At 44.0% G+C, this 12,844-nt stretch overlaps 1 protein-coding gene and 1 long non-coding RNA gene across 4 annotated transcripts; one reads left to right on the top strand and one right to left on the bottom strand.

The window, feature by feature from the left end:
- Window positions 1–320: 320 nt before the first annotated feature.
- LOC117836020 (uncharacterized) lies at window positions 321–2,834 on the bottom strand. 2 transcript variants are annotated; one of them, XR_004636001.2, is made up of 5 exons: window positions 2,317–2,834; window positions 1,994–2,206; window positions 1,255–1,342; window positions 786–1,152; window positions 321–630 (listed from the first exon to the last, which is right to left on the bottom strand). It is a non-coding gene; the product is annotated as an uncharacterized lncRNA (long non-coding RNA). The 2 variants fall into 2 exon arrangements; XR_004636000.2 differs by having other exon boundaries at window positions 786–1,342.
- Window positions 2,835–8,661: 5,827 nt separating this feature from the next.
- On the top strand, window positions 8,662–12,438 carry LOC117837230 (serine/threonine-protein phosphatase PP1). 2 transcript variants are annotated; one of them, XR_011897242.1, is made up of 5 exons: window positions 8,662–8,996; window positions 10,388–10,947; window positions 11,034–11,257; window positions 11,817–11,947; window positions 12,071–12,438. XR_011897242.1 is itself a non-coding variant. In XM_034716818.2 (4 exons), exons 1-3 carry the CDS (start codon window positions 8,777–8,779, stop codon window positions 11,220–11,222), a joined length of 969 nt encoding a protein of 322 aa, XP_034572709.2. In that variant the 5' UTR covers window positions 8,662–8,776; the 3' UTR covers window positions 11,223–11,257; window positions 11,817–12,438. The 2 variants fall into 2 exon arrangements, 1 of the variants encoding a protein (XP_034572709.2); XM_034716818.2 differs by having other exon boundaries at window positions 11,817–12,438.
- The last annotated feature ends 406 nt before the right edge of the window (window positions 12,439–12,844 follow it).

The following is a 12,844-nucleotide window of genomic DNA, read 5'->3' on the forward strand; positions in this document are numbered from 1 at the left end:
CGTCAACAAATTGAAGCCCAATCCATGTAAGAAATTTAACGACGATTCCAATTCGTCAACAAATTGAAGCCCAATCCATGAAAGAAATTTAACGTAACTCCAACATGGCAGCTGTATTATGATGATTCCGATTCGTCACAAATTAAAACCCGATCATGTAAAAACCTTTTAGCTCAACTTTTATTGGGCCATTTTTAGCCCAAACGAGGTTTCCATGCAATGTTTTTTTATGAAAAAAAATTGTTGCAGGCCATATCGGGCCAAATTTTTGTTTGTCAGGCCCATGTAACAAATATTAATTAATTTTAGATCCAATCAGATTAACCTAAAGAGTTGTTGCATTCTTATTGCTGACTCCATACAATTTTGAAGCCAATTTCGTATATACACATACTATCCATTTTTGGGCCAACCTATTTTACATGGCAACAGTAGCCCAATTAGCAACGCAACTGTTTGGTCTAGAACAAGTAAAATTTACATACAAACAAATGAGGAAGCACAAAGTTGCACCAAATGCATCTTTCGAAGGGATTTGCACAAGAACAATAGCAGCAGTAGCAGGCATCAACAATCAAATTCTTCACCATGAACTAGACTTCTGATAATCATGCCTCATCATTTTATACGCTGCAAAAGAAATAAACTGGTGCATGAGACACGAGACATTAACTCTGCAAAAGTGACACTTGACTCTTTAAATAAACTAAAAGTAAACTAACAATGTTTATGGTTGTAGGTGCAGCCCTACGTTCAGAAGACCACGAAGCAACAGCTTTGCTTACCTTTCTTATTTACTGCCATCTTCTCAAGAATTTCTAGCAGCCTTGCAGTGAATTCATCAACCTGCCTTATCATGAAATTAGGAAATGACAGATTTCTGTTGATACGACTCCTTATAAGCTTATAAAAAAAGAAATCATTGTATAGCTAGGCAAATCAAAAGTAGGCTAGCCACTCAATAATCTGACTAATAGTCTAACAGAGGAGCATATAAATAAACTACTGAATGGTAGTAGGCACAGCTCGAGCATCTTGCAGACAAGCCATTCACCATGTTGGATGGCATCAGTGACCAATACAGAAGAGTAGTAAATAACAGAGCAAAAGACTATGACAAGGAAAAAGTTCCATTCCTTGACAATATGAGGCCTACAACAAAGTTGAATGGTCCTAGTTTAAATATTGTACTTCATATGGGTAAATCAATTGAATGTTTTAATTTAAAACCACATGTCAAGATGTAACATTTACCTCCCAAATGGTGACACAGGTTGAATGTCTCACAGCTCTACAAGTTCTGTTCAGTACCTAGGTGGTCATGTAACTTTGGGTCGAGCACCTGAATAATAGAAGCAAGATGCTGAAGCTGGTTTGGTATCCAGATGTGTTAAAATATTTAGATCAAAGCACAGAGCAGGGAGCACGTGAAGCAATATTCAGATCAGAGTAGACAGACATGTAAATCCTAGATTGATACATGTATGCTCTATTTATGATATCATTTGGTCAAGCTATCAGGTTAACATTTCAATACACTATCATCTCTACTAGAAGTTCATGCCCAACAAGGTTAAATAACATTTGGTCAATATTATTCTTTTTTGCAGTACAATCTTTTACCTCACAAAGGAAACAGAGAAGAGAGAGAACTTTTCATTACATGCACGCTACTACTGATTCTTGTTTTACAGAAAATAGAATAACTAAAGGTCCAACTGCACACTTGTGTTTGATGTGTTGAAATAAAAATGGCTATTATTCTACTACCAGATTGAAGGGTTTAAATTCATAAACAAATTTTATTGTAGCATGGATTACTGACAGATTTTTAAATCCAGGTAATAATAAACAAGGCAGCCATACATAACAAACTGATCTAACATCTTATTTCCCACATGCTTGTTCATAGAACATTCAGTCAAATGTGCAATTCAGACTTTGCCAAGAATGTGTCAGAACTCAATGATTAAATGGTAATTTTCAGATATACCTTGGTGCTTTCCTCCTGCCCAGTCAAAGTGGATAGGTGGTGGTTTAACATGCAGTAGATGAGCTGAGGGGATGAGAAGGGACAGAGCGGACATTGCGACTGACTAGTGCGTGTCCATGCTCCCTTGTACTGCACTAATGCCTCTGCCAGCCGCGATACGTCCACATCCATTTCCCTTAGCCATAACTCCACGCACTAAAAGCCCTCCCTTTCCTATGCGCAAACAAAGAGCCCAATCCACATTCAACCACAACGAATCAAACAACCCACAATCAATATAAGGAATCAGGAGCAAAATCGAATGGAAAAACATTCTTGTTCACCTGTTTTCGATGGAGCCGCCTGCTGCATCCCCAGGAGCCGCCGCCTGGCATGGGGTGATGAGCCTGATGGGTACCAGCGCAGGTAAGCAGCCCTGCATCCGGACTTCGCGGCCGGACCTGACGAGGCGGCTATGCCACGAATCGAAGCTCAACTCGGCGACCGCCATTCCCACGAAGAATGTGGCGGCGAGGAGTGCGGAGCGCGTGGCGGCGGGGGCGCCCCGGTGCAGATTGTCTAGGCGTCCGCCGCTGGTCACGCAGACACATGTCACGCATGGCCGCGAGCAGTAGCCCCAGCACTGCTGCCGCTCCTCCTTCCCACCACCTCTGCGGCGATAGATCTCCCGACGGCCGCACCGCTAGCACCCCGCGGGACCTGTGTCGTGCAGAGCGCTCAAGCATTGCAGGATTTGGGTGCGGTGTTGTTGGGAGCGGCGCGGATCCGTGGGGAGCGATTGGATTTGAGGAGCAACAACGGGTGGATTTGAGGAGGGGCGACTGGGCGAGGAGAGGAGGTGAAGAGGGCTGAAGGTGGATTACTTATTCGACGCGTGTAGCATCCGAGCCTTCCGGTTACGATTTGGGCTGTGTGGGCTCAAGTAGTTAGATGGGCCGAAGCAGGACTTGTCACATGCCATTACTATTTTAATGTTTTTCCTTTTCTTTTTGATTTTAAGAAAAACTTATGAAGTAACGTGTAAAATAAAAAATCTTATATTACCCAATACAATTTCTTCGTGAAATAGAATACATATAAAAATATACAGAAGCTTCGAAAGTTTTGGAACTGAGTTACTGTTTTCTATAGTTTAAATGATTTTCAACATGCTTATTAAAAGGAATTAAAAATTAAACTACATGCACGTCAAATAAGATTCAAAAAATTGCATAAAAATTATATTTAAACTTTTATGTTCTATAATACCACATATCATATATAAGATGGAATTCAATTGTTTGTAGGGACAATTCAACTTTCTATCTCCAAATTATCATAGAATCATTGTAATAATATTTGAATTTGGTCAGAAAAATCTATAAACTGGCATGGAAACATATCTTGGATTCATAAGCTTGCCATAAAAAATTTAGATGGTTTTGATAAAGTAATACTATATATTGTTCATAAATTGATACATCTCTCACGTAATTTCATATAGCTTAAGTCAAACATTGAACTTTGTACACCTCCAAACATTTTTGAACTTTTATGTTAATCTTAGGCCCTTTTTGGTAGTGCTTCTTGAGCGGCTTCTTCACCAACTTCCCCAACTTCCCGCGAAGCCGTACCAAACGAGGGAACACGAAATGGCTTCACCGGAGAAGCCTCGTAATTCCCACTGAAAGGAGCCAATTGAGGGAGGAGAAGCCCAAGAAACTTGCTCCCTGTGGCTTCATCCCCTTTGTGGGGCCAAAATCCCCACCATGCCCCTTGGCACAAGGCGTAGAGGACGTCGTTGCCCTGGTGCGGGGAGGCCGGAGGGCGGCGATGCCGTAGACGCAGGGGCCGGAGCCCGGAGGGCCGCAACAACGCGGGCGATGAGGCAGGAGGGCGGCGACGGCGTGGGTCGGTGGCGGGAGGCTGGGCCTATGGGAGGCGGGGATGGCGCACGGTGGAGGCGGCTGGCGGCGAGCGTTCGAGCGCGGGGTGGAGGCGGCCGGCGGCGGGCCCTGAGACGAGCGTTGGGGCGCGGGGGGTGAAGGCCTGGAGGAGAGGTGCAACAGATAAGGAAGAAAGAGAATGCATTCGGAAAGAGAAAGATAAAAGAAAAGAAATAGGAAGAGAAGATAAGGGCATTATAAACATTTTATCATTTTTATTCATGTTACTATGAAAAGCCATTTTGCCAAACGTTTTTTTATCCAGACAAGCTGAAGCTAAAAAAAAGCTGTTTTACCGAAGAAGCCACAACCGTAGCCGTTTCAGCCGCAGCCCTGCCAAAGGAGCCCTTAATATTAGAAAATATAAAGTTACACTATCACTTGTTATGCAATTTTTTTTATATTATCTATTTTCTACTTTGGGAAAGAAAACAAGCCATAAACACTTACCACAGGAAGCTCCTATGTTACTGAAAACAAACACAGGCAGATCCTACCTACAAGTTCTCTTGAGCGGATTGTCTAGCATGTTTTTTAAGGCGCCGCCTTGCGGAATTTCAATCGTGGCGTCGCGGTCGCCACGACCTCCCCACGTGGTATGGCCTAGGCGTGGTATGGCGTCATTTTTTTCGCCCAGCGGATGCCAATCGATGGGATTTGGGTTCTCCGCGCGGGGAAAAGGGGCATATGGCGCGGAGTTGTGCGCGCGGGAGAATCGGCGGCAGCTGCGCGCGCGGGCGAAATCGGCGCGCCTACATCTCCCCGCGAGTCCCCATCTGTGCCGCGCGCCGATTCAGAGAGAGGGAAGGGGAAACAGAAAGCGAAGAGGGCGGCGGCAGGGCTGCGCCGCCAAGGTCTAGCGGCTCCCACCCCTTCCACTTCCACCGATCCAACGCCTTCGTCTACATCCAGGCGCTCATCGGTTCCCCTTCTGCTCCGTCCTCCACTCCACCTTCCTGTCCGCCCGGTCTGCTCGCATGTACCTCTTCCTGTCTCCTCCACTCTGCTCTTTTGCTTATGCTTGGATATACTCTGCTCTGCTGCCTGCGGTAGGATGCTCTGCTCCGTGTGAATGTGTGCCTGATGGCCGATTCATGTGCTTGTGCTTTACTGCATTTTGCTTAGTTTATCTAATTGGTACTCTCGGCTTCCGAACTGGCAGCAACAACGTATGTTTATGCTGCTCCATCCTAGGTTAGGATATGAGTATGGCGTCGTGAGTATTCTGTGAGGTCCTGTATCTTAGCATTTTGTGCTGCTGCTCACAGCATTCTTGCCTATTGTAGAGCTTATCATAAGCTTTTAATGGAATCTAAGGTCAACGAAATGAGTATCGGGAGTGAAAAGTTATGCAAAAAAATATGAAGTGGTGCAAAATGCATGAAGAGGATAAAACACCAGATCATCCTATTAGTGAAAATTCACTCACAGGATAAAACACCAGATTATCCTATTAGTAAAAATTCACTCACAGGCAAAGTGCAGCAGTATGTTATATTTTGTTCTGTGTGGAATCGATTCTAATGTGGTCTTAAGCCCACTAGCTGCAGCCTGCAGCTCACAGCATTCTTGCCTGTTAGTCGGCGGCTTCAATTTTCTAAAGCGGCGGCAGCAGATGATAATGTAACCTCATTTGCATGGGCTTCTTGACCCGTGAGAGTTCACAGTAGCTCTGTTGTTTTCTTTTTACTAGAGTAGCTTTGTTGTAACTAGAGTAAATTAATTAATCTTTTTACTAGAGTAGCTTTGTTGTAACTAGAGTAAATTAATTAATCACATGATGCTCGTCTTAGTTCAGAACGTAGCTCTTTTGTTTTCGTTCAACCTGTGGTGCAGCAGCAGCTCAGTAGTTTCAGTTCTCTGCCGGTCCCGATTTTTATGACTAAGCGAAACTTTCGATGCTCTTTACGTGTCTGTTTGGTCGTGCTGTAGCCGGCTTGCCGCTCTCCTCCAGACCATCAACACAGCAGGCAGCGCCAACAGCAGCTGCACGATTTCTTTTGTTTTGATTTTTGATCTCCCCTCTTTCCTTCCTTTTTTTTTGACCCTTGTAATTTTTGGTCTTGGCATCTTGAGGAGGGGCCTGTGATCGACCCCTTCTGCCGAGTAGTCGTATGTAGCAGCAGTTTCAGTTGCAAGGAAAGTGGTTACTGGTCAGATGAGGTTGCTTGCTTGTGGCACATGCCTCATGATCATCAGCTTGCCTACTTGTAGGGGCAATCACGCCTCTCCTATTACTAGTGCTACCTGTTATTGGTATGGAGGAGATGAACAATGAGTACCTCCTGTTATTGCCAATTTTCCATGGACTGGAAGATAATCAGATATGCACAATTGAGTATTGCCAGTACTGTCATTTTCCTGAATGTTTAATCTCTTGGGATCTCATTTACCAGCAGCAGCACATCATGAACGAACACCTGAGCATACTTGCGACTGTGATCTACCATGGATCTCACTCAATTCAGTTCAGGTTACCAGATTCCGATGAATACCTGATCAAGCAAAGAGGCAAGGTAGAAGATGCTCCGTCGTCGTCCAGTTGCGCCAGAACAGAGGAAAGTAAAATAAGGTTAAAATAATGGGGGCGGAATGCGGAGGACTGCACTCCGACTGCCCACTGGGCCCCCAGCACCTGCTACCCCGCGTATGGGAGACTACACATGCTGCAGCACGGGCTCGCCTGTTAGTTCGTTGCTGCAGCTGGGCCCGTCCGCTTGGGCCCATAAGCATTTGCAGGCCAGCAGTATAACCCAACAACAGCCTGCTGGGCCTAGAGAGACTAGCGTGCCGAATCGGCCTGCAAGGCCAGCTTGCAGGCCCTACATGCAAGGTAGTGGACCGTCTGATACTCCAATAAGTATTCAAGTAGCTCGTTTATCTTTTTCTTTTTAAACACAGCAGACGCAGAGCTTCAAATAAGATTGGTGGCATCCATATATTCACCACAACATCATACTTCCTAGCACCCTGTGTGAATGACTACACAAATTCATGAGATTCGTTTTTTGTCAAAAAAAAGCATGAATTTAAAATTTTTAAAATATCTATAATCATTATAAGAGGAAGAACTTATGTAAAAAACGATATGTGATCATTGGTCACAAAATGTGAGCAACCTACCTCTAGTCGACTAGTCCCGCTAGTTCTAAAAGTGAAAAAACACTAGACCGTCCTGCTAAATATACTACTACGTTAAACTACCGCACTACAGTTGCTATTTGTTCACTACGGCTTACCCTAGGTTTATATACATTATTTAATTCAAAATTTCCAAAATTGTTTGAGTAAAATTTATTTTCACCCTCTATCAAAAATGGCAAAATTTGAACCCTGGCCTTGAGAGAGGCCATTATCCCTTTTGTTTTGCCTCTCTATTTTCATGCTTAAACTTACATATGGACCCTGGTTGGTTTATGATGTTTTCGCGGATCTTATATCATCACAAAATCACCATGCAATAGCGAGTGACGATTTCTTTTTAACTACAGTAGCAACTTTTATGACGTTCCATAATTTTGTCACTAAATTTGCTCGGATGTGAAACTTTATAACATTTTCAGCCAGAAACGTCATAGATCTAGGACGAGAACAAATGTGTCATAAAATTTTAGTCATAGATCAATACATTTCTTGTAGTGTTTGCACCGACTCATAGCAAATAAAAAAAGAATCTGGCCAATCAACATCCTTTGCTCCTGGAGACCAAACCATCTTTTGTCACCTCCCATCTCTGTTTGTGAGTCCATACCACTGGGGAATGATGAACCAGCTCATGCCAAAAAGAAATCTGAGCATACCTGGACTAGCTTTTCAGCATGAATTGGTGCAACCACTGCTGATGCCCTTAGGATGGATGGAATGACATATGTGATGGAGCAACAATAATTGAATGACCATAAGAGAGACAATAGGCATCGAGGTTCACCAAAGGTGATTGTTGTAGTTGTAGAGGTTTTTTTTTATATAAAGGTAGTTGTAGAGGTTGGATAGTGCCAGTCAAAAAATGCAAAGGAGGAGGAAGATGGGTGGGAGTTATAACGAAAATAAAACGCTACTAGGATGAACAACATGCTCCAAAGTGTTTGTGATTTCTTTGTTATCAGAACAACACTCCAGCTTAATATTTCGAGGATATGCAAGTAATTTAACCCTATGGAAATATTTATCTTTTTTTAGTATGGAAGCATTTACCTTCCCTAGCTCTCTAATATAAAACAATAGTTTTAAATCTTCTTAAAAGTATTATATAAATTGAAATTCAGGAAAGGCAAGATGAACAAAATATGAGCACAGAATAAGCCTTATCATGTGGTTGAGGGGATCCAAACCGTCAAAAAGTATTCAGCCAAGGACTGCAATGTACGGTCACACGACTGAGCCATCAAGCATTTCTTTTAATAAAAAGCTATCAAGCATTGTATGCACCGTTGGAGCAACCGGGCAAGTACGGGAAGAACCATAACAAGCGAACAATATGAGGAGGGCCCAAGATTAAGATGGGTCAGCAGCAGAGCAAGGGAAATTCGCACAAAAAGAGCTCGAGACGTATCCGCCACACCGGAGTTGCAGACCCACCAGGGCAGGTCACCGCGAAACGAACGCGTCCGCGACACACCACCACCTCGGCAAGTCGGCACCTCGCCACACGTCAACAGGGAACGGGAAAAAAAAGGTTTTACCGAGAACGAAAACCGAAACAAACCCAGGCGAGTTTATCTAGCTATCCGCGGGCCGGTCGCGCAATCTCTCTCTCTTCCCTCCCTCCCTCCCTCCCCGCCCCCTTCCCGACGCGCCGCCGGAAACCCTAGCTCCACCGATCTATCTCTCTCCAGCCCAGCCCAGACCGGGAGAGGGGATGGCGGCGGCGCCGGCGGCGGGAGGGCAGGGCGGCGGGGGCATGGACAACGCGCTCCTCGACGACATCATCCGCCGCCTGCTCGAGGTGCGGACCGCGCGCCCCGGGAAGCAGGTGCAGCTCTCCGAGGCGGAGATCCGCCAGCTCTGCACCGCCTCCCGCGACATCTTCCTCAGCCAGCCCAACCTCCTCGAGCTCGAGGCGCCCATCAAGATCTGCGGTGCGTACCCCTTTCTCCCCCTGCTGCCCCCTCTCGCCCCCTCCCTCCCTCTCTCGCCTACGGCCGCGGCCGTGGCGGTAGATCTGGTTTGGTCGCGCCGCCAGTCGGGAGAGCTTGCGGCTTGTGGGATTCTGGCGATCGTGTATCCGCGTTACGGTTGCGGTAGTCGTGGCTCGTGGGTGTGTGGCATTAATCTAGGTTGTGGATGATGATCCTGTTTTTGCTGGTTGGGGGATGTTAGAGCGTTTGATATTGATCTATTCCCAAGGGTTTTTATTTGAATATGAATGTATGCGATTACCATGCTGGTCAGGTATTTGGAAAGGAGGTAATTGGAGCAAACATATGTGCGTACGTGAGCGCAAAAAATCAGCTGTGGACATGGGGACCGGCAGGGTAGAGGGAGGTTTCCTTGCAATAGGCAAAATCCTGTTTGCCAATTTTGCGTGCAATATTGCTTGGGATTTATCGTCAATATAGTTCTTACCGCTGCTTTGAACATCTTCTATGTGCTGCTGCTTAAGTACATCAGTACATGATGAGCAGCGCATCAATTGACTGGTGATAGAGGAATGCTCCCACATCAAATTAAACATTTTGAATTGACCAAGCTGCAGTTGAATTCTTTTGTGGATACTGCTTCATCTTCAATTATAACAGACCAACCATTTCACTACCATTCCATTTTGACCATGATTTTTGATTCTTGAATAGCCTATCCAAGGTTGACTATTTCTGGTTACTTGTTAGAAATTGTAATGCAACTGGTTCTGAGCCTTGTCTATGTTTCCAATCTTGAGTTATAAACCTTAATCTTGCACTGGTATGCCTGTGCCTCTTCCCTATGTCCTTTCTGCGAGTTTCTTGGGGTGGCTCATGGCTCACCCTCTTATTACCCCACTGTTTTGTTTCTATGGTCTTGCTGTGTCGCATAAGAGAGGGTTGGGGCTTGCACAGTAGCAGGGTCTCTCGTTTTGTCACTCCACTTGTGCCCACAAGGCTACCTACAAATTATCTTCCCCAGACCCCACAGTGTATGGGAGCTTTCAGAGCTGGGTACGCCCTTTCAAATGGCATGTTCTGATCTGTTTACCTCCTTTGCATCATATATCCTGCTAGCTAAGGATGATCCACTTGTAACTAGCTTCTATTTTAAAATGGGTATCAGTGTTGAGCATTGGAGCGACAAGAAGCTTTGTTGTGTCTCCTGTTTGTGTAGTTATAGGCACACGATCTGTGTAGGTCGTTGTTACTTGCCTCATAAAATCTGTTCTATGTTTCTGTTTTTACTGATGCGAGATTTAGACTATGATTGTGCAATTTAGTCCTTAGTCTTCACTGAATAGATGAATATTAGCATCTAACTGTAATCTCCCTTCATTTTGTATCAGGTGACATCCATGGTCAATACAGTGATCTTTTAAGGCTTTTTGAATATGGAGGCTTTCCTCCTGAAGCCAACTATCTATTCTTAGGTGATTATGTTGATCGAGGCAAACAAAGTTTGGAAACTATATGCCTTCTTCTTGCATACAAAATCAAGTACCCTGAGAACTTTTTTCTTCTGAGGGGCAATCATGAATGTGCTTCAATAAACAGAATATATGGATTTTATGATGAATGCAAGCGCCGATTTAATGTGCGGCTATGGAAAGTCTTCACTGAATGTTTCAACACTCTTCCCGTGGCTGCTCTAATCGATGATAAAATATTATGTATGCATGGTGGACTCTCACCTGATCTAACACACTTGGATGAGATAAAGAACTTGCAACGTCCAACCGATGTACCGGATCAAGGTCTACTGTGTGATTTGCTTTGGTCAGATCCAGGAAAAGATGTTCAAGGGTGGGGCATGAATGACAGAGGGGTCTCATATACCTTCGGTGCTGACAAGGTTTCAGAATTCTTGGAAAAGCATGATCTTGATCTTATTTGTCGCGCTCACCAGGTACTGCCCTAGAATTTTAGTGCAACTTTTTCTTATCTTCTATTTGTCATGATAATTTAAGGTGTTTATATTTCATGTAATGTCAGGTTGTTGAGGATGGGTATGAATTCTTTGCTGACAGACAGCTCGTCACCATATTCTCGGCCCCCAATTATTGTGGTGAATTTGATAACGCTGGTGCGATGATGAGCGTTGATGAAACTTTGATGTGCTCATTCCAAATTCTCAAACCTGCTGAGAGAAAAAACAAATTTATGGGGTCAAACAAAATGTGAGATGGTGAAGCCATTCTGCTTCCAGCAGCATTGAGGTCAGTAACTCTGATTTCAATGTTTTGTCCTGCTCTTAACCACACAAGTTTTGACTCACATTGCTGGTGCATTTGTTGATGGTGCTACATGTATTTATTGTGTTGTTTGTCTGTATTGCACTTTGTAATATCATAGATGTCTGATTTATTTGCTCTAGTGCAATGTGATAGCTAAAAGTGATTAATCTTTAAGGAATAACGAATATATCTAGCCGTTTTGGGTTATTTAAATTCACTGGGATCCACCCAGGTACAAACAACTTGGTTATCCTTAATAGTTTTCTTAATTTTACTGAAGTTCCACACAAATAAAGTCTAGCAGTATGTCATCTGGAACCTGAGAATTGATCAGTTGCTCTATTGAAGATGTAAATCATCTAGGAATTAAAAATAAGGACCAATGCTTGCATTGCCTAGTCACTCTGCTAAATGTTCACTAGCCTTGTTAGACTGATGATCCCAGACTCATGAATGTCTTCTGGATTACAGTACCCCTACATGAACTTATGGAAACATTATTTATGACTTCATTTTAGCTCATGACACTAATATTGTGCAGGCTCTCCTATGGATGCATCAAGACAACAGTGTGCTGGCGCCAAGCTTGAGGGCAGCATTGGGCTACTTCTACCAGAGAAACCAAATAATATCATACCTAACTGTTCGCCTGGAAGTTACTCTTCATGGCAAGTGCCTGAATTTTTTTCCTCTTTCCTGTTACCGCGTGTGGAACAATCATGTAGCTGTAGATATATTGATTATGGAAGGATGAAGTTGCCAAATTGACCTGAGGCGATTTCCTTCTCCAGCCAGGAACAATTCTGAACACCAAGGAGTTTCTGTTTGCAAGTTTCACTATTTAAAAGCAGTTGTATCACTTGTATGGAGGTAAGGACTGAGCCGAGGCTGTGTTATCAGTTTCTTGGATATGGAATGCTGTTTTAGTTTCAATAGAGGTGCCTAAACATCAATTAGGCTGAAGAGTTGAGCAACACTCAAGGAGATGCTGATGCTTGCTGACAACTTATGAAAAGACGATTCTGCAGCTGACTGTTTGGTTTTCCGGTCAGATTAGTATTCTGGACATCGTGAATTTTGATCTGTTGGCCAGATTAATTGCCAATTAGGCGTTTCGTGTCTTTGACTTGCATCATGGAATTCACATGTGCACATTTTTGTTATGGTGTGACATGGGCGCTTCTGTTTTTCTTTTTTGCTTAGCGAACATGCTTTCAATTCAATAGCGTCTGGCTTTGCCTCGATATGCATTGCCCTAACCCAACTCAGGCACACCGCACGCGTGATGATATTGCAGGGCACTTCTGTTATGGTGTGACATGGGCGCTTCTGTTTTTCTTTTTTGCTTAGCGAACATGCTTTCAATTCAATAGCGTCTGGCTTTGCCTCGATATGCACTGCCCTAACCCAACTCAGGCACACCGCACACGTGATAGTATTGCAGGGCACTGCCACAATGTAGCGACGTTTTTATGTACTCGGGTTCAGGGCCTGACGGCAAATAACTTCACGTTCGGGTAAACAAGAACCAGTTTGCATCTACGCTGCTACGCCGAATCTCGTTAGACT

The sequence above is a fragment of the Setaria viridis genome, chromosome 9 (genome assembly GCF_005286985.2).
Source record: "Setaria viridis chromosome 9, Setaria_viridis_v4.0, whole genome shotgun sequence".
Taxonomy (NCBI): Eukaryota; Viridiplantae; Streptophyta; class Magnoliopsida; order Poales; family Poaceae; genus Setaria; species Setaria viridis.